Below are 24,684 nucleotides of genomic sequence, written 5' to 3' on the forward strand. Positions count from 1 at the left end.
AGCTAGTGCATCCCCATACCACGTTGGACCGTCAGGGAGGTCCCACAGCGGTGTCCTGCTTCCATAGTACCCAACTTTAATAGCTTTAGACATCTGAGCCCATATTCTAGCCATACCCCTTAAAAATTTCAGTTTAATTTTTTGGAAGAACTTGGGGTTTCCAAATTTAAAAAGAAACCCTGACTGACTTACCCCTTCTACGTCCAATAACATTAAATAAAGGGACCACACTCCATACCCTACTGGTCTCTTTAATAGGATCCTGGCATGTGATAGCTGGAAAGCCCAGGCATAAGCCTGGAGATCAGGGGCAGCGAGCCCTCCTTTTTCCCTACGCCTCCTAATTTTTTTCCAGGAGATTCTTGGAAGATGTTTATTCCAAATAAAGGTACTAATGTCAGACTGCAATTTTTTGATAGAGGTGGGATCAAAATATAAGGGTATCGTATTAAACAAAAAAGAGACTTTAGGCAAGATGGACATTTTGACAAGGCTGACCCTACCCAGTAGGGAGAGTGGAAGATGGGCCCAGGTCTGGAGCAACTTACGACAATCCTTTGCAACTTTTGAAAAATTAGTAGTAGTAATCTGGTCGAGGTCAGCTACAATATCCAAACCTAAATATCTCATCCGACTCGCTGGCCGGATTTCAGAATCAAAGGTACTTTAGTCAATATTCCAGGTCATCATCTCAGTTTTTAGAGTATTAATTTCATAACCAGAGACCATCCCAAACTCCGAAGCCAACTTAAATATTACTGGGAGGGCCTCATGCGGATCAGAGGTAAATATAAGGATATCGTCGGCATAGAGGGCCACCTTTCTCTCCCAGCCCCTGTACGCAAATGCCTTGATGTTAACACTATCCCTCAAAATCTGGGCAAAAGGTTCAGCATACAAATCGAACAGGAGCGGGGAGAGAGGGCAGCCCTGTCTGGTACCCTTCGAGATGTCAAATGAGTCGGAGAGTATACCATTAACCAAGACACGGGCACTAGGGTTAGGATAGAGAAGACCAATCGCCTGACGAAATCTACCCCCCACGCCAAACTTTGCCAAGGCCTCCGACAGATACAACCAATTAACTCTGTCGAAGGCCTTGGTGGCGTCCAGCGTGAGAACCGCCAAGGGCAAAGACTTCAAACATGCCATATCTATTGATCCAATCAAATCAAAAGTCAGTTCAAAAAGCTGTCGCCCCATAATAAATCCCTTCTGATCAGTATGTAAAATGGAAGGAGCGACCAAGGCCAATCTCTTTGCAAGAATGGAGGCAAAGATCTTATAGTCTCCATTCAAAACAGAGATTGGTCTATAAGAACCACAGACTGTTGGAGACTTCCCTGGTTTCGAGATAACAGTTATGGATGCGTTATCCCATGACGCAGGTGGTTGTACTCCATCCAGCAGAATCTGATTAAACAAAGCAACCAGGAAAGGGACAAGTTCCTGCTCCAAAGATTTATATATTTCAGCAGGCAGCCCATCAGGCCCAGATGCCTTGCCTTTCCTGGCATCCTGGATGGCTTTCCTTACCTCCTCTTCCGAAATGTTACTATCTAGCATTACTGACTGATCAACGGAAAGTTTTGGTAGATCTATTTTCCCAAGCCAATCATTGATCGTAACAGTATCCAATTTCTTATCTTCGTGGTAGATACCTTGATAGTAATCTCTAAATGCTGCTCTAATATCTGCATCAGAAGAAAGAGGGACGTTATTGACATAGATCTGGTTGATGTTGTTACGAACCTGATCAGTTTTTACTTTCCATGCCAATAACTTACCAGCACACTCTCCATACTGAAAATGTGCAGTTTTACTGGCCTCGCATCTTTCCTGAAGCCGCCGGTTAAGAATCGAGGTCAGTTGGCCCCTTAGAGTCAATAATTTAACCCGCAAAGGTGTTAAAACAACATCTGTAGAAGCCAAGTTGGCATCGATATCAGCCTGCGTTTTAGTCAGATTCGCCTCAACTAAGGCAATAGCCTCTCTGTATTCCCTCCTTCTATATGACATCTTACCTGTAATAAGACCCCTTAAAGAGGCTTTAAGTGAGTCCCAGACCACACCGGGTTCTGCAGAGCCCACATTCACCTCTAGGAAAGACCTCACTTCAGTTTTTAAAAAAGTGACATCTTCCGGGTGAGAGAGTAAAGTACGGTCAAAAGACCAAGACCTTACTACATCAGAAGTAGATACCATAAGTTCCAGAAAAACAGCAGAATGGTCAGATAGATGTAACGGGAGATAACAAATGTCCTTAACTGCGTCGGCTAAACTATGCTTGATTAATATAAAATCTATCCTGGACTGATGATTATATTTATAGTTTCTAAAAGACACCCCCTGTTGCTGCCCGGCCCTTAATCTTCAAATATCCACATATCCGTATTGTTTCATTTCATTCAACAAGAAAGATCTTGATTTCGAAGGGACACGGGATCTACTGTTATGAGATTTATCCAGGTCTGGATCTAAAACAATGTTGAAATCACCAGCTAATATAACTGGTTCCGGGAAGGACAAAAGGTGAGAAAAAATCACTTCCAGAGATGTAGGGTCGTCATGTTTGGGGCCATAGTATCCAGCAATAGTAAAACGAGCACCCATAATTACCAGAGAGGCAATAACCCATCTTCCTGCAGGGTCAACCTTAGAATCTAATACCCTGGCCCTAAGCTGCTTTTTGAAGATCAGTGACACGCCTCGGGAAGTCATGGATTGGGAGGTCGATATTATAAAATCAATCCATTTATTCCCTTTAACCAAGGTATCGATTTCAGACTGGATCAAATGTGTCTCTTGGAGGATGATGACCTGGGCATCTGAGTCCCGGAGATACTGCATCAATGTTCTAGCCCTAGGTTTAGTACGGAGCCCATTGACGTTCCAAGACATAATCTTTAAACTAGCCATCCCCACTGAACCAGAGCACAACCAGCCTTGCCTTTATAATACGACCAGATATAAGCTGACCCACCTCCATGAGAAAACTTGCAGTACAAAATGAAAAACTAACAAAACCGACAAAAAATAAAAAAAATAAAAAAGTTGGCTGATGAGGAATTTTTAAATTTTGCCTGTGACCCCCCCCACCCACCCTTCACCCCCCCCATGGAGAACCCGTGGTGTACCTAACCGGATCAAGTCCAGTAGATGGTACCCCTACCTCAGGCTCCCGTTACACCCCACCCCCCCCCCCCCGAGGCCAACAGCTAGGATATAGAGTGAGGAAAAAGGGAAGTGATCCCACTTTAAATAATATTATATATATATATAGAATGAAAAAAGGTGAAAAAAAAATATCCTTCCCTATTATAAAGTTTTTTCCTTTTCTTTTTTTTTTTCCCCACCCCTTCTTCCTTCTTCCCCTTTATTATTTTTTTTGTTTCCATTTACAGAATAATAGATTTTAATATGCTACAATACCTGTGAGCGACCATGAAAGCTCTAAGAGACCTAAGCTCTAAGAGACCAAGAGAGTTAAGTGCTATTACCAGATGACTTATTGCCTATATCCAAAAGGAATTCATCGGCAGCTTGGACTGACCTAATGTTTACCATTTTGTTATTGTACATGACCATCAGAGAAGCCGGGAACACCAACTGAGCTGAAGCACCCAGCTTCCTGAAGGCCTCCAGTCGCCTCCCGAACTCCCATTGCTTCTCCAACGTAACCCTAGATAGATCAGACCTGATAAGGAAAGTGAACCCCTTACCAGGTAGTGACTTCTGTTTGAGAGCCACATTAAGAATCTGCTCTTTAAGGGTGTACGTGTGAAAGTTAACAAGGATTTTGCATGGTTTTGGTCTTTGGGGGTTCAGTCTAAAGGGTTCCCTATGAACCCTTTGAATATCGGTTGCCAGCTGCTCCAGAGAATGTTCCAAGCATAAAGCTTCTTTCAGCAAACAGACAACAAACTGTTTTATATCAGAACCCTCAGATCCTTCAGGGACATTAAGAATACGAATATTTCCTCTTCTCGCGTTATTTTCCAAAACCTCCATCCTATCTAACAAGGCCTGGTCCTCTCTTTTAAGTTTAACAATGTCCTCTCCTGCTTTATCGAGATGTACCGGCATTGTAGCTAATTTTTCCTCCAGGACTCCTGTCCTTGTTGACAACCCATCAATCTTATTATCTAGCGACTGACAGTAGTCCCGGATCTCCGTCTGCATAGCTGAGGATTGCTCGAACCCCCCCTTTATGTCCCGAGATAAAGTGGTGAACATTGCAAACAAGGAGGCTGCCGAGATATTTGCAGACGGAACTTCTCCGTCACAAGATAAAACAGGAGGGAGGGGAACTACCCTGGATAACTCCAATTCACTAGCCCCCTGGTCCATATGATCAGGACCATGGGAAGCGAGGTGACTAAGGCCCGCCTCCCTAGCTACTGCTAAGTCGCTCCTCAGATCAGGACTAACAGTTATTGCCCAGTCGCCACCCCCCTCATCGAGAGGGATTTCAGTCGTCAGTATGCTTGCAGGTGAGGGAGCTACTGAGACTGCTGCAGCAGCTAAGACTGCTGGTGTTAGCCCCCCCCCCCCCCCCCGATGACCCCAGAATCACCAAAAGCCGAAAGGGTAGGTGAAACATCTAAAGGAGGAGGGACTACAAGGGATGAGACTAAGGTAGGAAAAGTCGCTGGAACAGAGTCTTTTGGTGCGGTCATTGCCTGTGATTCGATGAGGTGCAAGACCTGTGGGACCACTTTAAAATATGAGCGAAGAGATGGTGTAATTTTAGTTGTAGCCTCAGCTCCTACAGTAAGATTGCGTGTTATTTTCTCTCTGGATCCCTTAGATTTCACCTCAGTGGACAGATAGGAAGAGGCTCTCTTATATTGGGAGGAGGTAGTGGCGCTAAATGAGTTGGAGCTGGGGGCATGCTCCCTTGAATGTAATCTGGCCGGCGCCTTACCTCTTCTTTGACCACTTTTCCCACCTCTCCCACCTCTCCCCTTACCTCTGGGCACTTGATGATGTTGAAAATGCAGACCTTCTAAATCATATAGTACCCCACGAGGAGGTAATAGTGGGTTTGACTCCTGTGCCTGTGCCTTCTTATCGCTGTCGGAGTGCCGGTCCGATATCGTCGTATCCACCTCTTCCTCTGTATTCCCCACTGTATCCTGCTGAGTGATAGTATCCACAGCGCACACAGCACGCACCCAACTGCGTGCCCTCCTGCCGCGCCGCAGCTCCAGGGCGGCCGAAGACCACGACCACCTGACCAGTGGATTGCCCGTGGAGACAGGAAAACCGAGGCATGCAGCGACACCCTCCGTGCCTCCAGGAGCACCGGAGACGCTACCGGCATGAACACCACCGATGAAGGCACAGACCATGGAAAGAAAAACACAGACCCAAACAAGCAGCAGGCTCCAGCCCGAACAGCCCCGCCAGACGCCGGGAGGAAAAGAGATCGCAGAATCACGAAAATGCAGAATGGCTGAATCGCCACAACCCCCGACAGTGTCCCAAAACGAAAGCCGAAGATTCAAGGAGCGAGGCTCAGAAGGTTCAGAAGGAAGAAACCGCGCTGATAACCGCCATCAGGGGCTCAGGTAAAGCAAACGGGAGCCTGACTCACAGAGCACCACAGCAGATCAGCCGTCTGCCGCCATGTTCTCTCATAATGCACTAATTATTGTGCATAAAAGTATTGTCACATTAGCTGCAGATTTTCTATAATTAACTCTAATACACTGGTGTTTTTGTGAATGATATTAAGGTCACAATATTTCTGTCAGATGATATTCTTGTTACAATATTCTGGGACAGTACCACATAGCTGAACACCCTCCTTCAGAGTATTTGACAGTGGCATATATTTCACATGCAGTGAAAAAGCTGTTAATTAATTAAATAAGATGTGCGGCTCCAGTTTCCAAAGTTAGTGTTAGCAACAAATGTTTGACAATCTCAGTGCATAATGTGTACTCGTGATTAACGGGTGGTTGGAACGGGTACTCATTTTTGGGGTACAGGGCCTGCTTTTTATCAGCAAACTGAGCATGAGAAAGGCAGAAAAGTGAGAACGAAAGAGCAGAAGAAATACAGGGAAACAATGTCTAACAGTAAAAAAAAATGGAAAAACAGGGATGGAAAAGCACCAGCAACAGTGAGACAATGAGACAGAATGCGTAGGACGATGGATGAAAGAGGCAAAAAGTGGAATAAAGGTGAGTATGTGTGTGGATGTATGCATGTATATATGTAAGTATGAGTGTGTATATATATATATATATATATATATATATATATATCCTCCAAAACTGTGGGAGCCTTGATAAATATGTGTTTTCAAACTGCCTCTGACGAAGGAGAAAGAATCTCTGAAACGCGTAAGGCAGAAGGATTTTAATGATCGGAATGGAAGTTCTGTTTTCTTTAAATAAACGGTTTGGAAAAATCACCAGCTGCTGGAGTGCTCCCTGAATGCAGAGCACTTTTGGAGGATATATATATATATTCACTTAAAAAACCATAGGTTTCACACGTGTTATAGTTAGCTGGACATTTCCCTCGTAAAAAACCAATGAAATTCCCCCGTTATAGTTAGTGCAGGCAACTATAACTCACGCGACCGCAATCCTCTGCTGATGACGTCAGATATTACATCACTGTATTTAGACACCTATTTACCCATGTCTTCTTCCATTAATCTTTAGCTATACATATATTACAAATATTTATTTTTCAGAAAGACACATATGTAATCAGTGATGTAATATCTGACGTCATCAGCAGAGGATTGCGGTCGCGTGAGTTATAGTTGCCTGCACTAACTATAACGGGGGAATTGCATTGGTTTTTTACGAGGGAAATGTCCAGCTAACTATAACATTTGTGAAACCTATGGTTTTTTAAGTGAATTTGCAAGGTTTTTTAAATGCTAATTCCTAACTATAACGTGTGTGAAACCTATGGTCTTTTAAGTGAATTTGTACGGTTTTTTAAATGCTAAGTTATGTATTTATTAATATTTTTTTTTTTTCAGGTTTTTCACCGTACGCGCACCCCGCGCTTTTTCGTCAAAAAAATAAATGTTTTTTTCACCCTTGGGGGTCCTTCAGTGACCCCCTGACAAAGGCTAGGGGGTCAGGAACTGTCCACCCTGCCCCTTTTTCACGTTCTCCACCTTTGTTTTTCACTGCCTCAGACTGCGAGAGACAAAATGGCGGCCTACACTTCCTGATTTCGACCGATTCGAATGTTTACTGACATCTAACAACCAATCAGAATTGCGCTCGCGCACGTCACGTCATATAGATATATATGTACTTTTAACTGAAATTTTCTCAGGAACTACTGAACAGATTGACTCCAGATATTTAAAAAGCACATCCCTGACCTGAGAACTACCTCGCTGCCAAATTTCAAGTAATTCTGTTCAGCCGTTCGGGCTGTACCTTGGACTAAAGGTCCCTATGGAAAAATGCATGGGGAAAACGTGTTTTGGGACCCCCCTTTTTTCTTGGCCCCCGCTTGACTAATCACCCCGAGACTTTCAGGGTAGGAGCGGAGCGGAGCGCCCCACCTATTTTGAAAAATTTGCGAGGATTCGTCAACCGGCGCCAAAGTTATTCAAAATAGAATTTTCAGATTTCCTCTGGAAACACGGTCCTAACTATAACTATCTATTGGTGACCGCCAGTAGATTATATATATATATATATATATATATATATATATATATATATATATATATATATATATATATATATATATATATATATATATATATATATATATATTTATTTATTTATTTATTTATTTATTTATTTATTTATACACAAACATACACTCACTCACACACTATTTAAGCACTGGACAAACCTGAAGTCTAAAACATAGCTTTGAAGAAAGCTAAATGTTCAGTTTTGAGAACAGGCTATCAAGAAGAACCTCCAGTAATCCTTTCCATGTGCATTTATAAGCCTGGCCTTCCTGATTGTTTATGTGCCTATGAGGCTTCTGCAACACATGAACAAGCTTTGTTGATCGTTGCCAATATTATGCACCGCCTGCATTCAGGGTTATATTTATCTGCTAGAACTGATAAATGTATACACCAGCCCTTTCCAGCATCCTATTGATAGTCAAAAAGGATGTAAGTCACACCGAATAGATTGCTCTTGATCCCCTTTAGGATAGACAGTCAGTGCTGCCAAAGACCTGATAGGTTAGTTTGTCAGCTCTCCTAGACCTACACCCATACTTGGCCCGCACACGAGACATATAGTTCTTATACGATACTTATTATACACTGAACTGGAACAGAACTGGTAGCAGAAAGATTGTAACAATCATATTTACATTTGCAATAGAGAACATGACAAATGCAAACAAAATGAAGAACACAAGTATAATAATATCTGCATACACATATCTCCTATGTATGTGAGTCCTAACCACTAGCAGCTATGTTCTGCCATAATTAGAAGTGACAAGTGTCAGCCACCAGCACACATTAAAAAACTTTAAAAAATAGAAGTGGGCAGATTATTGGGGCTAACTTGGGCAGATGGCATTAGCAGTTGTTGTACAGTACCTTTGCTTTTTCCTTCTTTTGTTGATAACATATATCAGCACCAGAGACAATGGAAGAGCTATGAACTTCACAGTCTTTGTTTCCGGTACCAACGTGGATGAAGCTATTTTATACACTTTATGTTATTAAGAGGTCTTACTCCCAATCCGTTACGGTACTGTAGTCTCGTGAGATTTGGTAGTTTCACAGAGATCATAAGACCTCTGTGGCAGCAATGTTAAACTTTCATTATACAAAGAAGTGCCCTGCCATCTTGGTAGTGCTTCCCTAGGATTCTGTATGGAATCTCCACTTCCTGTGGATTTCCACAGAGGACATTATTTCAGAACCTCAAGAACTTAGTATTCAGGAACCCCTTGTCTTCAGATATTTGTGGATGTTTTGAAAACGTATTCTTTCGTACAAAGAATTGTTCATTAGTGGATTGCACGGTAAAGCTAAAAGTTGTTAAAGATTATAGGATTGTGCTGTAACACAATCCTAGAAGTCTGGAGTATTGGTTGCTTCAGTTTTACTGAGTTACTGTGAAGTAACAGATGTTACCCCTCTAATCTGTTATTGGCCTCAGGTACTGTATTGACACACTAATTTGGATATATTTGCTCATGTAATTAGGCCATTAAAGCAAAGGAGATTATTATTTTTTAGATTCTTGGGTGATACATGCATTTAGCTACATAGAAAACATTAGCTGAATCTATAGTGACCCTAAGAATAGGTGAATGCTTTTGACTAGAGACAACTGACTTACTGCTGTTATCAATCACCTACTAAAATCTCTCCGTAAAATTAGAGGGACTCTTCTCACCTCTCAAAGGCAATACAACTAAGAAGAAGACGAATTCTGCCAAGCGATGGTACTGTTCTGCAGGTTTTCTCTTCCCTTTCCTCTTTCACCCTCGATTTCTCTCAGAGGGGTTGTTCCAAGGGGTTCTGAGAAATTTTGGTGGAATTCTTGGATCAGACTGGACACAACCCTTGGTCTGTACATCCCACAAACAGAGCTGGGCTATGTCTGGGGTGGATGCTCAACATCTTTGAAGGCGCAGCTACCTGTTATCATAGTGGCTTGAGGATAGAACAGTAGCCTGATACTTGTTCAGTGAGAGTATACGTAGGTGAGAGGCATAGTAGCCTAACTTATTTGTCAAATGTATCTTGTAGGAATTAGGGCAGAACTGTATGTCACTAGTAACTCATATCAGCTTGCATATTGTGTATTCATGAAATGTAGGCACACTAAAGTGAACCGTGCTACTCATGAATAATATACGCTTAACAATGAAATATCATACAGCTCTTATGCATAGCATTACCAACAGGAGAATATGCCACGGGTCCGAAATAAGGTTATTCTTCACAGGTCACAGGTCATGTAGTTCTCACACATTAGCTTTTCAAGACCCCACCATTCATATTTCTGTCTTTCCTCTATTGCTCCTACACTGAGGACACTGCCTTATGCTGCTGCTTAGAGATGTTGTTGATAATCTCTCATTTCTGCACATGAGGACTATAGAGAGGTCACAGGTGCATCACAAATGGCATCATGCACACCAGCCTCATAGATATCTTAGCTTAAATTGTGAGGTGTGTAGAACTGAAAAGAGATCAGTCTGCAGTAAGAGAAGATGAAAGAGGCTTTCTGCATCAGAAATTTCTCAGACTTATTAATGATTATGGTTTACTTTAAGCATACCTTCACCAATTACACCACCACAACAATCCAACAGGGACAAACATAATTAAATGTCAAATGGTCTATACTAGCAGTTACTTCAAAATAAAAAGTTTTCTAATGAGAAAGATGAATACTCACAGGATGACCTCTACGACCTTCGGGCCCCACATTGCCAATCTCTCCTACATCTCCAGGTTCCCCCTAACATAATTTGAACCGCAAATAAAAGAACAAGAAATCAAATATTAACTAAAGTACCTTGTCTCACTGTTATCAATGTCTGATGTTAAACTGAATGCAAATGTATAATGAACTAACAGTTAGGGGTCAAAAGTAATTAAAATAAAGAAACAGGAAAAAGTGTCACAACTCTTCAGAAATACTGATGAACTCAATGGATTTTCAAGACTTATTGCAAAAAAAGTGAAACAAACTGCTTGTGATCAGCTCCTCCTGGGGATTATTTGTAAACAATAAATAAATATGTTTCAAATGTATCCAAAAACCAAACTAAATTAGCATTCTGAGGACCGGTGTGCACAGATTACCATTTTATTTAGCAATGTATTAATGTAACGGGTTTGTCTCTAGTGCACACAACTTGAAATTGATTTACTGATTTAGCCACTGATGTAATTAATGATAATGTTTCTAAAACCCGTCAACATCCTGCATATTTTACACTCACCTTCTGTCCTTTTGGTCCAGGATTTCCAGCTGACCCAAGCAAACCAGAAGGCCCAAGATTTCCCTAGAAGCATGTTAAAAATGTTGGTTATAAAGAAATAGGAAAATCATGGTCATGTTTAGTGCAAAATAATGGTGATCCCTTGTTCAAGTATGGACCTCTGCATCCAATGGACAAATATATTTATAAAACATATACTAAAAGTGATACTTGTATTAAAGTAAAACCCCCACTTCCTCCTCCCTGGTTTCTTCAGGTAGAACTCTCTGGATCATTTTTGTGACTAGCTTATCATTTCAAGAACACAACTCCAAAGTCATCTGCTTCTTTATAGAAAGTCCCTCCTTTTCTACCTTTTGATCATCACAAAACAGTTGTCTAGACCACTATTACACTTAGGATAGCCTACTGCTTCGTTATTGTCTTCAGATCCTTCAAAACTCAGCAACCCGTCTAAGTGGACCTCATTCACAAAACACACACATGCAGAACTCACTGTCACCCTCATCTTCTTCAAAGTCACCACATGGCAAAATTCCATTTTCTCCTCCGCTGTCAGAGAAGCATTTATACTACATATGTACATAATCAAATCCAGTGGGAATCTTTCCTAGGGCACTAAAAATTCAGGAAAATCTTTCCACTACTGAAATAACCCAATCTCATAATCTCTCTGACTATTACGATTACCCACCTATCCTTCATCAAAAAGAAAACGGAGGTAAGATTTGTCATCCAATTAATACGAGTCAAGCTTGAGACCATAATACAGCACCAACTATCCAAGTTGTAGACAAAGCCCTTCTTACGAAAAGTTTCAGTGACCCATAACTTCTTGTATTTCCTGAACTCTCTGCGACCTTTGACAACGATGACCACAAGGTCATTCCGGATAACTTGTCACCTTGCATGGAATTCAACAACTCTCATCTTCCTTCTTCTCCATTTGGTGAAAATTCACCCAGATAGGGTTTTCCAGATATGAATGATCTATGATCTGCAGAGTGTGGCAAGGACTCATCCTCTGACTTGTGGTCTGCAGTCTCTGAATTCAATCTCTCCGAGTCATCCGTGCATACCATGGAATCAAGACCAATCAATATTTTGATAGTTCTCAACTCTATCTCAAAATCCCCCCAAGTGCAGACATCAACTGACTCAAGGCTTGTCCCATCCTGGATGTCTTTTACCCACCTCAAACTGAACTCGATCAAGAGCAATTTCATACTAATCAGCAAGAGGTCTAAACATGTGCAGATCCAGGATGGACTCACTCATAAAGGAGATGCTGGAGGGATTCACATCACAACTTAACCCTAGTACAAAATCCAGGAGCTCCATCGTAGGTGACAACCACAATTTGATAAATTTGCTAAAGACATGCAAAGTCCCTACTATCAAAGCTCCCTTCTGCAAAAAAAATAAATCCTTGAATAGAAGATTGAAAACCACTGTACAGACCTTGTTCCTCCCCTCACCTGGGCAGCAATCTTCTAGTTTCAGTGAAACATAATATTCCTAAATGAAGAACATCCTATGCATGACTCATCAAAGCCATTTCATAACAATGACCTATGCAGTCTGTCCAGGACTTTGATTTCACATCGGCCAGTCCTTTGAGGACATTCATTGACTACCCTTACAAGTCTGGGTCATCTTTAACTCCTGATGCATCACTAGCACCCTACAGGACAGTAACACGCAGAACCCTACATACAAGCCTGAAACTGTCTGCATCTCAGGACTGCAGTATAACTTATGAAACAATGAAGCTGCTAGTTTGGAAAGCAACAGGTGAAGAAAGAAAAGACTAGAAAACAACCCATCTCAAATTATGGACCAAGACAGTGGAACATCATTCTGCTGCAGAATAGGATTACTTCTGTACTTCAGACAGTAGCTGAAGGCACATCTCTCAAAGGGGCCTTCCAGTGGAAAGAAAACCTCCAGTTCTCTTAGCCCAGCCCTGCATCACTAACACCAACAATAGGCATTCTAGACTGCTGCCTTTTTTGAAGACGTCAATTGGGGATTAGAGTTCTGTAGTCTCATCATATGTCAACCGTATAGGAGAACTCATCTATCATTGAAAAAGGACTTTGAGATTTTGCCAAATCGTGGCCAAATAGATACCCAGTAGAGGGCCCTGCATCATCTCTCTATCTCGTCTACGCACACTGCTCTGTTGCTTGCCAGCTGCTTGTATGCTATCCAAATTTATACAATTGTAAATAGCATATATAGCACAGAGGGGCTCAATCCAGGAAATGGTGGGAATTTTACGGCTGTGGTGAATTGGAAATAAGGGTGGGAGCAAAATATGGCAAATTCCGAAATAGAAAATAAAAGCTGGTTGCTCTAATACTACTAGTAGCGATATCAACTAAACCAGTGCCAGATATAGTGAAAGCATTAAACTAGTTTTACTCTTGCATGTAAAAACAGTTTACAAACAGTACCACTGTTCACAGAAAATAGCTTCATGTTAGTTTTAAATAGTGTTAAAACCGTAACCCATCTGCCACTACCTACAAGTTAAGGTAGACATGGTAACTACACAGCCCAAGATAATGACATGGGAGTGGATTGTGCCCTAGGAAAATGTCACTTCCCCTACAAATCTTCCGTTTCTTTTAGTCTGGTGTTATTTATAATTTATTAATGTACTGTTTGTGATGAAAAAAAAATACTTAGTTGTTGCATAGCCAAAAATGCCACTGGATCGTATGCAATTTTTTGCCAGTCAAATTTAAATTAGTTTCTGAAAATTGCACACAGCACCACATTATGCAGTTTCATGCATTGCTCGTTGTTGCCAGCAGTGTGCAATTAATTTCAAGTCTTAAACCCTTTCCCCAAGTAGAACATTAGCAAAAGATCAGCGCCCATAATGAAGAAAGAAACTCAACACTATTTCTCAATATCCCAAAGATAACAACAAATTCAACTTTAGTTTTGCAATAGGTCATGGTGCAGCTCACACATCATTCAACCAATAACATGTACAAATTTACACAAACTAAATAAATAAAAAAGACATACACAAGGAAAATTGAATATTAGAAATGAAGAGTTCTCACTACATCACACAAAATTAACCTGGAAATGAACAGCAATACTCCAGAAGGAAATAGGCAATGCATTTCTGTTGGCTCCACATCTCAATCACATTGCGTTTCATTCATGAGCAGGGCTTTGTTGCCAATTTTGATGATGCTAGGAGGAAATTTAGCTTGTAGTAAATATTGTTATAAATAATATGAGTGCATGTAAAATCAGGGCTGGCAGCTGTAGTTGGTTAAGGAGGTGAGAGTGAGGGACATTCATTTTTGCCATAGTCATAGTCAAAGACTCTTGGTCATTCTTGCTTCTCGGCTCATATCACTTCAAGAGTTTGCTGCAAATTTCCTTAGTGAGATATCTACTGCTGGTCTATTAGGGCATGATTGGGGGCCTATTTTGTAGGTAACCACTGACAATGTACATGATATTCATTTAGATCCATTGTTCCAAATATGAGACCTGTATCTATGTTGATTGAAGAGTGGGTAATGGCTATAGAATCCACCAGCGGGTGAAATAAAAACATATCTAAAGAATAAATCTGGTGCAAAGTAAATTTGTATTTTTTTCCACATACCTGCTGACCTGGTAGTCCTTGCAGCCCTGGAGGTCCTCTTGGTCCTGGTAAACCCCGAGATCCCTGGTGAGAAACACATACAATATGCAATTAAAAACTGTTTAGGTGTTTTGAGGTATGTTTAGAAGTTCAGCTGAATCTTTATGCAAAATGTACATTTTATGTGTGAGGATTCCAAGCACGATCCTAAACCAGCTTCACCACATTGAAAGCTGAACCAACAAACAGGTTTTACACTAATGGCCATGTAACCTGCCCAGTGTCACACCATTATTAGATGATCTCCTGGAACAGTGCTATCACTCTGATAGACTCACACACGGATATCCCAGTGAACATCATTAGCATTGATGGCTATTGTATCATTCCAATGTAATACCGACACCAAAGTGTCAATCGAAAGCCACTGATAAATATAGTATTGTGCATCGTTCTTTTTTGGAACTAGTCATGCCGGGAAGCCATTATAAAAATATGTAAATCACAGATAAGGTTTTCATTTGAATTTACATAATGAATGGCAGATAAAAAGTATTTAACATACAAATTGGAAGTGATGTGTGCATATGTTTGCTACTTGCCTAACAATACCATTTCAATGTGAAAAGGTTTTTAGCAAGTGTCTGAAAAAGCTGGGATTCAAATAATAAAGTAATGGATATGGAAACCCACAGTAGTTTTTGTAAACAGTTTACAATGTTTTGTGGAGAAGATTTTGTTGTTTTGTGAAACTTCAGAAAAGTTAACTAAGTTTATTTTACTAAGGTAGATGAAAAAACCTACCAAAATAGCTTCCTTGTGAACAAACCCCACCAAATTATCATTATACATTTTCCTCAGTAAAATAAGTGAGAGAGTAAGCTTATTTTAATGAAAATAGAAATCTACTTTTTGAACTATGAGTTTGAAGAAGAAATGGTTTTTCAAGACAAGCTAAACCCTTGTAGAATTGGTGAAAAAAATGTAAAATGTGCAAAGTTCATCAGATTCTTTTGGTAGACTTACTCAACTAACCTCTTTTATTAAATTGAAAACTTTAACCACCTCCTTCATGATGCATGTATATGTCCACTTTAATTGAAAAAAAAAATATTTGAAGGAAATGCATTTTGGAAGTGAAATCATGTGAACAGTCTGGAAAAAACAGACTTCTGGAGAATTTGGTACAGAAAATTCAAACTATGTTCTAAAAAGTAGAAATGTGGTGTTTTCAAGAGAACTGTGAACAATTCACAAGTCAAATGCCTTCCCAGATAATAAAAACAACAACAAAATTAATTATAATAATAAGGCATAATGGTTATGGTGAAGGTTGATGTACCATAAGTGGCAAGCATTTTTGATTTTTTTTGCCGCTAAAAGATACACCTTATAATTTTTAACTACTAGCCCTTGATTCCTACATTTTTGGTGATATTTTCCACAGTTGACTCTAGGAACAAAACCTTTCATAAAACCATATATTAAAAATGCTGCTGAACCATGCTCATAATCCAAGAGATCTGCACTTTTCAAGCTGATTGGCTCATTTCCTCAAAAAAAATCATGAACCTCTCAGTGACGTGTGATCACAATAGAAAAACAAACAAATTGATTGAAAGAATTTGCTAAAAACACTATTTGATCAAAAGCTAATTTTTTGTGAAAACCTTTTTTTAATGAAACTTTAATTAAAGAAACATCATACCAATCGCGTAGAACACATTCTGATAAGGGGCAAACAGTTTTTTGTGTGAAAAATGTCAAGAATTGTGGTCTCCAAGATGAGAGATAAAGAAGTTAGGACGTGTATGATGATGCTCCTATACAAACCGGGGACTCAAATGTACTCGAGGGGGAGAAGGTGAATATTTCAGCAATTCTGCTGTACATCTTAAAAATAGGAGAGCAAAATAGTGTGTTGTGTAGACAGGGCATCTTCGATGGAGATACCTCAACCCCTGAAGGATGACTTTGAAAAGCTAATAACTAGTGAGGAAATCTCAAAGGCCATCACTTCCATGAGACTGGGAAGGACCAGTGGAATGGAGGTTGACTGAAATGTAATCTTTAGAAAAACTCTGCAACTTTGTTTTATGCAGGGGAAGTCACAATCATAATCTAAATTATACCAAAATTTGGTAAACAAAGAACTATGCTTGCCCTACAGGCTAATTAACGCAGATGATAAAATCTTTTAACAAATCTTAACCTCTCACTTGGCGCAAGCCCTCCTGTTCCTAACAGAGCCCACCAGATGGGGTTTGTGAATAACAGGCAAACATGCAATAACATAAGGAAGTTACTCCCTCTCAATATTAAGATAGGAACCAAAGTATGCAAGCAATGCTAGATTCCCAGGACAAAATGCCAATGATAGACTAGAAAAATGCCTGATTAAAGCAGGCCAAGGGGGAAAATGTGCCAGTGTATTCAGTTAACTCTGTTTTCCAGAGGTTAAGGGTGCTGCCGAAAGACAAATTAACATATGTTATTCCATTGGGGAGGGACAACAAACAGGGGTGTTTTTTATAGCTTCGATTGATTGTGATGTTAATGGAACCTCTTACGCCAACATAAGAGCTCTTAATGGGATAAAGGTAAAGAGATAGGACAAGAGGAAGCCAAAATGAACCTTTTTGCACATAACATCACAGTATCAGTAGGCATCTTTTATGAATGCTAGTTAAAGAACTCAAGAACATTTCAAATGTCTCAGTTTTTAAAATAAATATCACTAGACAGAAGTGATTAATCTAAAAGCTTCTCCAGATGTGAAGAAAGGTATTAGAGAAGTACCAGACCTACAATATATAATGAGCTTGGCTACAAAAGCTACAATAAAAAAGGGAATAGAACAAAATTTATTGTCCGATTCAAAGCTTGACCAAGTTCCACATCAGGATCTTTCGAGTCTAGAAAGACAGATCTTCTATTTAATTTTGGATGGGAAGAAAGCCAAAGTAAGTTATGTTTGCAGTAAGTAATTGTGGTTTTACATGGCCAGCTTTGGAGCAATACTATTGTGCAACACAGGTGTGGGTTAATTTGGATAATATATCCCGGGAGTCTGAAAAACACTGGGTATTCACTGAGCAAGCGATTATGGGCCAACCTCTTAGGGACGGCATATGGATTACCTAAATCATTATGCATATCCTATTGCACATAGTTTTATACATTTTGTGACAGGTTGACTTGATCAGCGACACTAACTACATAGCAAGAGATGGGCTCACATTTCAAACATGGAATGAGAGTTGGTGTAGCATGATAAAGAACATATATGAAAAATGCCAGATTAAAATACATTGAAGCACGAAAATGAGACTCATTTACTCACAGCTAATAAGGGCAGAATGTTTCAAACACATTGTCATAGATGAGGATGGAAGGAGGACTTGGGACAAGAGAAATGCTGAACAAGAAAGGCCAAATACAAATACACATTTCTATATGATACCAGTGTCCAACATAAAGAAGTGAGCCTTGCATTACTTGAAAGGTGGTAATATGCCTAACTGAAGGTGAATATTACAGACCCAGGGTGACCTATTGCACATCTGTTTGGATGCAAAAAATTGATGATGTAATGGGGTTAGATAAAGGAGTGGTATCACTGATATCACTCCTCAAAATTTCAGATGATTCATATGTAATGTCTCATGGGGGTTATAATGAAGACTGCCCAGCATTTCTTGGATTGCGGAGCATATTGTGTTCTCAGTTGTGTATGGTGGCCAGGCTAGTGATAGTGAGACAATCAGGGAAGGAACATAACACATATGAATTATGGTAATGCCTATACCACAAATTAGATAAGTTAAATTACTTCAAGTCTATTGATTTCAGGAGAGTATAAGAGGGAGACTCCGTGGAAGGGAGGGTGTTGGAAAAATAACCTTTTCTGAAGGGTCACCCCAAACTCAGATCAGAGAAGAGTAGCTTTTTCATATTTCATATGTTTGGAATGATAATGACAAATCCTCCATACTGGTGAAGTTGGATTTAGGATTACTATTTTAGAAATGCCACTTTTAGACAGTGGACATTTCTCTGTGCTTACAACTCTGTGTACTTTGGAACCTGTCGCAAATACTTGTCTGGGCGACAGCTACACTCTGTGCATTCCCTCTAGACACTCACAACACAGGAAGGATAGGTGCGTCTGAGTACCCATTTACAGTCTGATGGCTTTGCATGAGTAGGATGGAGGGGAGGGGCTACCACTTCATTTGAATAGGCTGTGTCCTGTCCCCACACAAAGGACTAATTACCTCCCAAAGATAGCCTAGCAGACAGGACTGGGCTGAAAGTGATACTTGTGCATATCAGAAAGCTGCTTTGAAGTCACCCTCTAAATTAAAGGCATTTTAGGGTATAAGTACTGGGTCTCTGACCCTCTATAATCAGAAACTACTGGACTTGTAACTGATGCTCTGTCCGAAGAACTGCAGTGCTGCTAAAAGGACTTGTTAGACAAGGTATCTTTGTTGTGTTTTCCCCTGGCTGTTTGCCTCTACCTCCTGCATTTTTGATGTTGTGCTGGATTTGTTTTTGCTGGCTTAGATGCTTTGGGCACTTTGGCACTGCTGATTAGTGTCAAAGTGCAAGTGCTCCCTGTATAGATTACTATTATAATTGGTTATCCATGATTGGCATATTTGATTTACTGGTAAACCCCTAGTACAGTGCACACAGTGTGCCAGGGCCTGTAAATCAAACGCTACTAGTGGACCTGCAGCACTGATTGTGCTGTACACAAGTATTCCTAAAAAGGTATCTCAGACCTACCACTTCAGTGTCTGTACGCAGTTTTAAACTGCCATGTCGACATGGTAAGTGCATCTACTTGCCAGGCCATACCCTTTCCTTTTCTTACATGTAAGGCACTCCTCAGGTAGGCCCAAGGTACTCCCATGGGCAGGGTACAATGTATGTCAAAGGTAGGACATCTACTGGGGTGTGTGACATGTCCAGAAAGTGAAATACTGCCAATTTTGGGTTTTCACTATTGAAAGGCTATCTGTCCCTTAGGATAGCATGGGAGATACTTTGTAACATCTTACAAGTATAACTTCCCATTGGGACAAGATCGAGGAATAAAGTTTAGGCTCTCTGAACTTTTAGTAAAGATGGTTTTTAAATTGTGTGTTTGAAAATGCCGCTTTTAGAAAGTAGGCATTTTCTTGTTTAACCATTCAGTGTGCCTCTGCCTGTTTGTGGATTGACTGTCTGGTTTTGTAGTGACAGGGGCTGCAGATGTGCATTCACTGTAGATAGCCACTGGAGGGGGGGGGGTGAGGTGCACCTGTCCCTTCCTGGAGGACTCAGAGCTGAGCTGAATAAACCTTGGCTGCATTTAGACTAGTGGGAGGAGTTTTCCTTGCACCTGAATAGGGCCTGTCTCCCTTGCATGATGCTGTCTCCACCCCCTGTGGTCATACTGCACCAGTGAGGACAGAACTAGTTTGGACTGGGCTCAGAGACCCTGGCACAAAGAAGAACAAAGACAAAATGGGGTATAAGTAGTGGATCTTAAACCCCAGAATTTTAGATCACTGTTCCGAAGTCTCAGGGACACAGTCACACAAAGACATCACCACCATCTCCTCTGAACGCCATTGCTGGGAGTTCTGACCTGCCAGGAGGTGCCCATTCCAGTTTTGGGCCTCTGTAGGTTGTTCCTGCTGTTGGGAGCTTGACAAAACCAAAAAGAGGGAAGAAAATAATCTCCAACGACGTCAGCGATGCCGCCGTGATGCCGCGACCTGAACTGAGGCCAGGTGCACCTCTCGTGAAGTGCCTGATGCATCGCCCTGCCTGCACCGCAGCTCCAAAGCCCTTCGACGCCTGCAGTTATTGGCCTTCCCGATGTCAGCGCACGCACCGACTTCATCCAGTTATTGCAGCGCTGATAACCGCCGAGGGTGACTCCACGAAGTCGCCGATTTCGCACCACCTCACCGGAACCAAATCCTCACCACCAACGCAATCCCTGTCCTGGATTCGACAAGTCACCTCTTCGTGGACATGACATCTTGCCTCCCCTGTGGCAGCCAGGGAGCCAGCCTTGACCTTGGCGCCAATGCCTCACCTGCATCGTCATAGAATTCATTTTCCAAAGTGCTGTTTGTTTGGGGGTCCGGGTGCCCGACGCCATATCCTTCGTGGTCTGTTTTTAAGTGCTATTTTACTACATGTATGTTGGAATTTTGTAGTTTTGGACTTGTTGAGTGTAGATAAAATAGTTTATTTTTCTAAACTAGTGTGGTGTCCATTTGTGGTGTTTTCACTATATTACTGTGTGTTTTGAGTGCAAATACCTTACACATTGCCTTTGGGATAAACCTGTCTGCTCGTGCCAAGCTACCAAGGAGGTGAGCAGAGGTTATCTAAACAGGACTCAATTGGACAACCGATCTTGAAGGTCTCTTTTCTGTTTGTTGCCCTGCTGCCTGCTGCTAGCTGATTCTGCTAACAGAGTGCTGGATTCTGCGTTAAACCCAAGTGATCTCCTGGGGCTTGTTGGCTAGCCACCTGATGCTTGAGACTCAGGGATATTAAAGTCTCTACCCCTGCTCCTGTGCCTGTCTCACTGGAAGTGGCCCAGATACTTGAAACACTGATTTTGACGCATCTCCTATCTGTGTGAAACAGAACCAGCACATCAACACTGTTGCGGGACTGAAATTGGAGCATCGCATCGGAACCAGAGTTTTGCCTCCAGAGATCGACGCACCGGACAGCGTATCACCGCTGTAGCAGCTTGGTGGCATTGACGCATCCCCTCAATTGCGTAGCAGAATCCGGCGTATCACTCGACGACCTCTTGACTCCAGCACCCATTTTCAGAACGGATGCATCGCCTTCACCGCGTGGAGACGATCAATGCATCTTGTTGTTTGCGACCAGGAAAGGTACTTTGCTCACCGGGGCCTGTTTGGGTCCTATAGCCGGTCGGTGCTTCATCGCGGCTGGGTCAAACTTTGACTTTGCCCCGAACCAGCATCACCTAAGTAACCTTTTTAGTGCTACTTGCTTCTAAGTGCTTTACTGTATTTATTCCTTTAGAATTCAATATTTCAACTTCTATACATTGGAGTTTGTTTTACACTTATTTTGAGTCTTTTTGTGGTGTATTCATTGTGCTACTGTGTGTGTGTTGCACAAATACTTTACACTTTGTCTCTTTAGATAAGCCTGACTGTACTGTGCCATGCTACCAGAGGGTGAGCACAGGTTATCTTTTAGTATGTATTTAGCTTCCCCTGACTAGAGTGGTGGTTCCTGTCTGGCCTGGGTGCAAACCTCAGCCAACCAGGAATCCCATTTTTAACAGAGGTAAAAAGGGAAGGGCTCTATAACACAATATGTTATGAATATATTTGCTGAATAATGTACTTTTTATTCAATGTCTCCATAAAATTTTTGAAACAAAAATTAACATTACTAAGTGAAAACACGAAGTTATCTAGCACCAGAGTCATTACGTCAATTTTAAATTAATTGTTTTGAAACAAAACATTTCACCCAAGCTTATTTATGTACTGTAAAAGATGCATTGAAGAAAAATGTTAATCAAAACACCACCAAAACACAGTTAGATCATTTCTAAAACTAAAACGGAAACACCCAGATCCCACTATGACAAGCCAGTAGGTCAAAAAAAGGAGCTCTCTTTCACTCACTGAATGAGAGAGAAAAAAGACGCCCTCTCTTCAAAAATATACAAAATAAACAACGGGTCTGATTCACTTACTACACTTACTACTCGTAAATGCCCTTTGTGAATGCCGAAAGTCGTAAAGTTAGACTTTCGTATTTAAATCAAGTGAACCTTTGCATGTGTCATGCAGAGGTATGAATGTAAACTGTTATATGAAGACTTTTTAAAATGTGGTGGGCTTTATGATGGAACACATAGTGCACCATTTTCAATAGAGGCATGTCGAAAGTTAGACTAGACTCCATTTTAATAGAGCTTATCACAAAGTTGGTAAAACGGGACAGGGCTTGAGTTTAGAACGCACTATATATATGTTTTACAGAATTCACAAATTAATAACTACCAAAAAACCCTGAAGGAGAAACCTGATAGGATAACTCATGTAGCTTGTCATGAAATATTATAGTATAGTACCTGTATGCCTTGAATCCCACGATCTCCGGGATTACCGTCTTCTCCCAGGGCTCCAGGTGCACCCTACAAGATTTGAGGAAAATATATGTGCATTAACAAATTAGGACAACTCCAACTACTCATAGGCACACACTAACAGAGGAGGAACATTTTAGCAAGGCCTTAATCAGAAATCTGTTGAAAACCTGCAGCACAAACGAAGACATACATCCTATTGGGCCGTAGGATGATAGAGATCCAATTTCAGCCTCTCATTCAGAATCCCCACTCCCTGTCTGTATATATATATCAGATCAAAATAATGTATTTACTTTTATTATCACTCTATTTCCATTTGTTGATAACCTGCTGACTTGGCTAGATGGTTTATGGAATAAAGTACAACAAAAGCAGTATGAAGCCACTACCTGATGCAAAGGGAAGTATGAACTCACTACCTGTTGCAAAGGGCATTTGGGGGTATAAACTCAGAATAACTCAATAAATGAGACACTTTCACACCCCACACGGTAATCCTCTCTCAGTATTTAATAAACAAACATCTTCAATGCATTAAGATGTCTTGCAACTGATGCTTCTCTGAACGACCTAACTTTGACTTGGACTGAAATGAAAGAACTCCGCCTTCTCCAGGAACCCGGAGAATTAAGTCTAAAGATAGACCTAGCATACGGATTTGAAGGGACAATTCCCGTGTGCATTCATAGACCAGAAGGGTTTTCGTACAGTTGAGCCTTGCCGGTCTGTGGAATCGCAGAGTAACTTCTCCAAGCCTGGGTTTGAGAACATGGAGTTCCAATGGTGGGCACCGTGGTTAGAAAGATATTATCCTAAACACATCTGTCCAGCTGTTTGAATGGCTATATGCTTTAGGGAAGATGAGTTTAGCATCAGGATTATATTTGAGAGGCTGTCTGGTGTACTTCCATCCGGCGATTTTTATACTTTACATCAATTATTGAAGTAGGATCTATTCTTGATAGGTAACTGCTATCAGGCATTTGGAGATTTACCAGGACCCTAGTAATAAGCCTAGTATTGATAGTAGTACAGTAGTTGAGCAGTGAGGTTCTGACTGTGAGAACCAAGGGGATCTCCGAGGGTAAAGAATGAAAAAGTATGCGCTCTTGTTAACCAGGATTATAGATTGCGCTCTTCGAGATGGCATTTTCGTGTGGGAAGAAGTTCAGATTATAATCAAATAGGACCAAGACCTTACTATTTTTCTTCTTTTTTTTAGAGTGTTTCTCCATGAATTGTGACAGGTGACTGGAAGGGTGATGGGGTTGGTAAAGCACAGGAGCAATTCCCTGTCTTGGTTGCCTTAAAGCTCAGTCTGTTCTTGTGTCTGAGCAGTCGGGCTATATGTGCCAGTGGCAGGCCTGGCTTCTTGTCAATCTTTGGACCCTATTAGGTAATATTGAGTATAACGAGGTGTCATAGGCACACTTATGGTATCCTGTGCTGGGTGATGTGAAGCGTGTTGTGAAGAGAACCACATATTCATTATAAAGGATTGGTGGGAAGGCTGACCCTTGCAGTTCTCTACAGGCATGGCCCAGGTTGACGTTAATAAATAAAGCACCTCCAATCCTGCGTGGTTGGCTAGGTGGTTTGTAGTCACTGTGTCAAAGGTGGCTGGTTCCTTTACACTTATAGCCATTGCCATTGTTTTGCACATATTGACTATAACTGTGCAGACCACTTCATCTCTGATGTATTTATTCACATTCTCATGCTTAGAAACTCTAAGCAAGATTTGAAAAATGACTAGATCAGTGTCTGGCAGTTATTTTTATTGTCCTTTGCTCTCTTCTCACTAGAAAGCCTTCCACCTGCCACAATATCAGAGTTTTGGTTTCTGTCACAAATATTCAAATTGATGCCTGTAAGAAACGGTTTATAAAAATTCCCTGTAAGGGGTGATGGTTAGCATGAAATGATCATCACTGTGAGGGGAAAGAAATGTGCTCAGACTCCATCTAGGCAA

General features: G+C 41.0%; 1 protein-coding gene across 1 annotated transcript in view; it reads right to left on the reverse strand.

Annotated features, from left to right (window-relative positions):
- LOC146789037 (collagen alpha-4(VI) chain-like) overlaps window positions 1–24,684 on the reverse strand; it is a 428,058-nt gene that overhangs the window by 91,590 nt on the left and 311,784 nt on the right. Inside the window, exons 25-28 of the mRNA XM_085630646.1 lie at window positions 22,695–22,757; window positions 14,573–14,635; window positions 10,933–10,995; window positions 10,383–10,445 (exon numbers count right to left, since the gene is read on the reverse strand). Of these exons, the coding sequence (XP_085486772.1) occupies window positions 10,383–10,445; window positions 10,933–10,995; window positions 14,573–14,635; window positions 22,695–22,757 (252 nt within the window). The remainder of the gene's footprint in view (window positions 1–10,382; window positions 10,446–10,932; window positions 10,996–14,572; window positions 14,636–22,694; window positions 22,758–24,684) is intronic.

The sequence above is a fragment of the Triturus cristatus genome, chromosome 10 (assembly GCF_964204655.1).
Source record: "Triturus cristatus chromosome 10, aTriCri1.1, whole genome shotgun sequence".
NCBI lineage: Eukaryota > Metazoa > Chordata > Amphibia > Caudata > Salamandridae > Triturus > Triturus cristatus.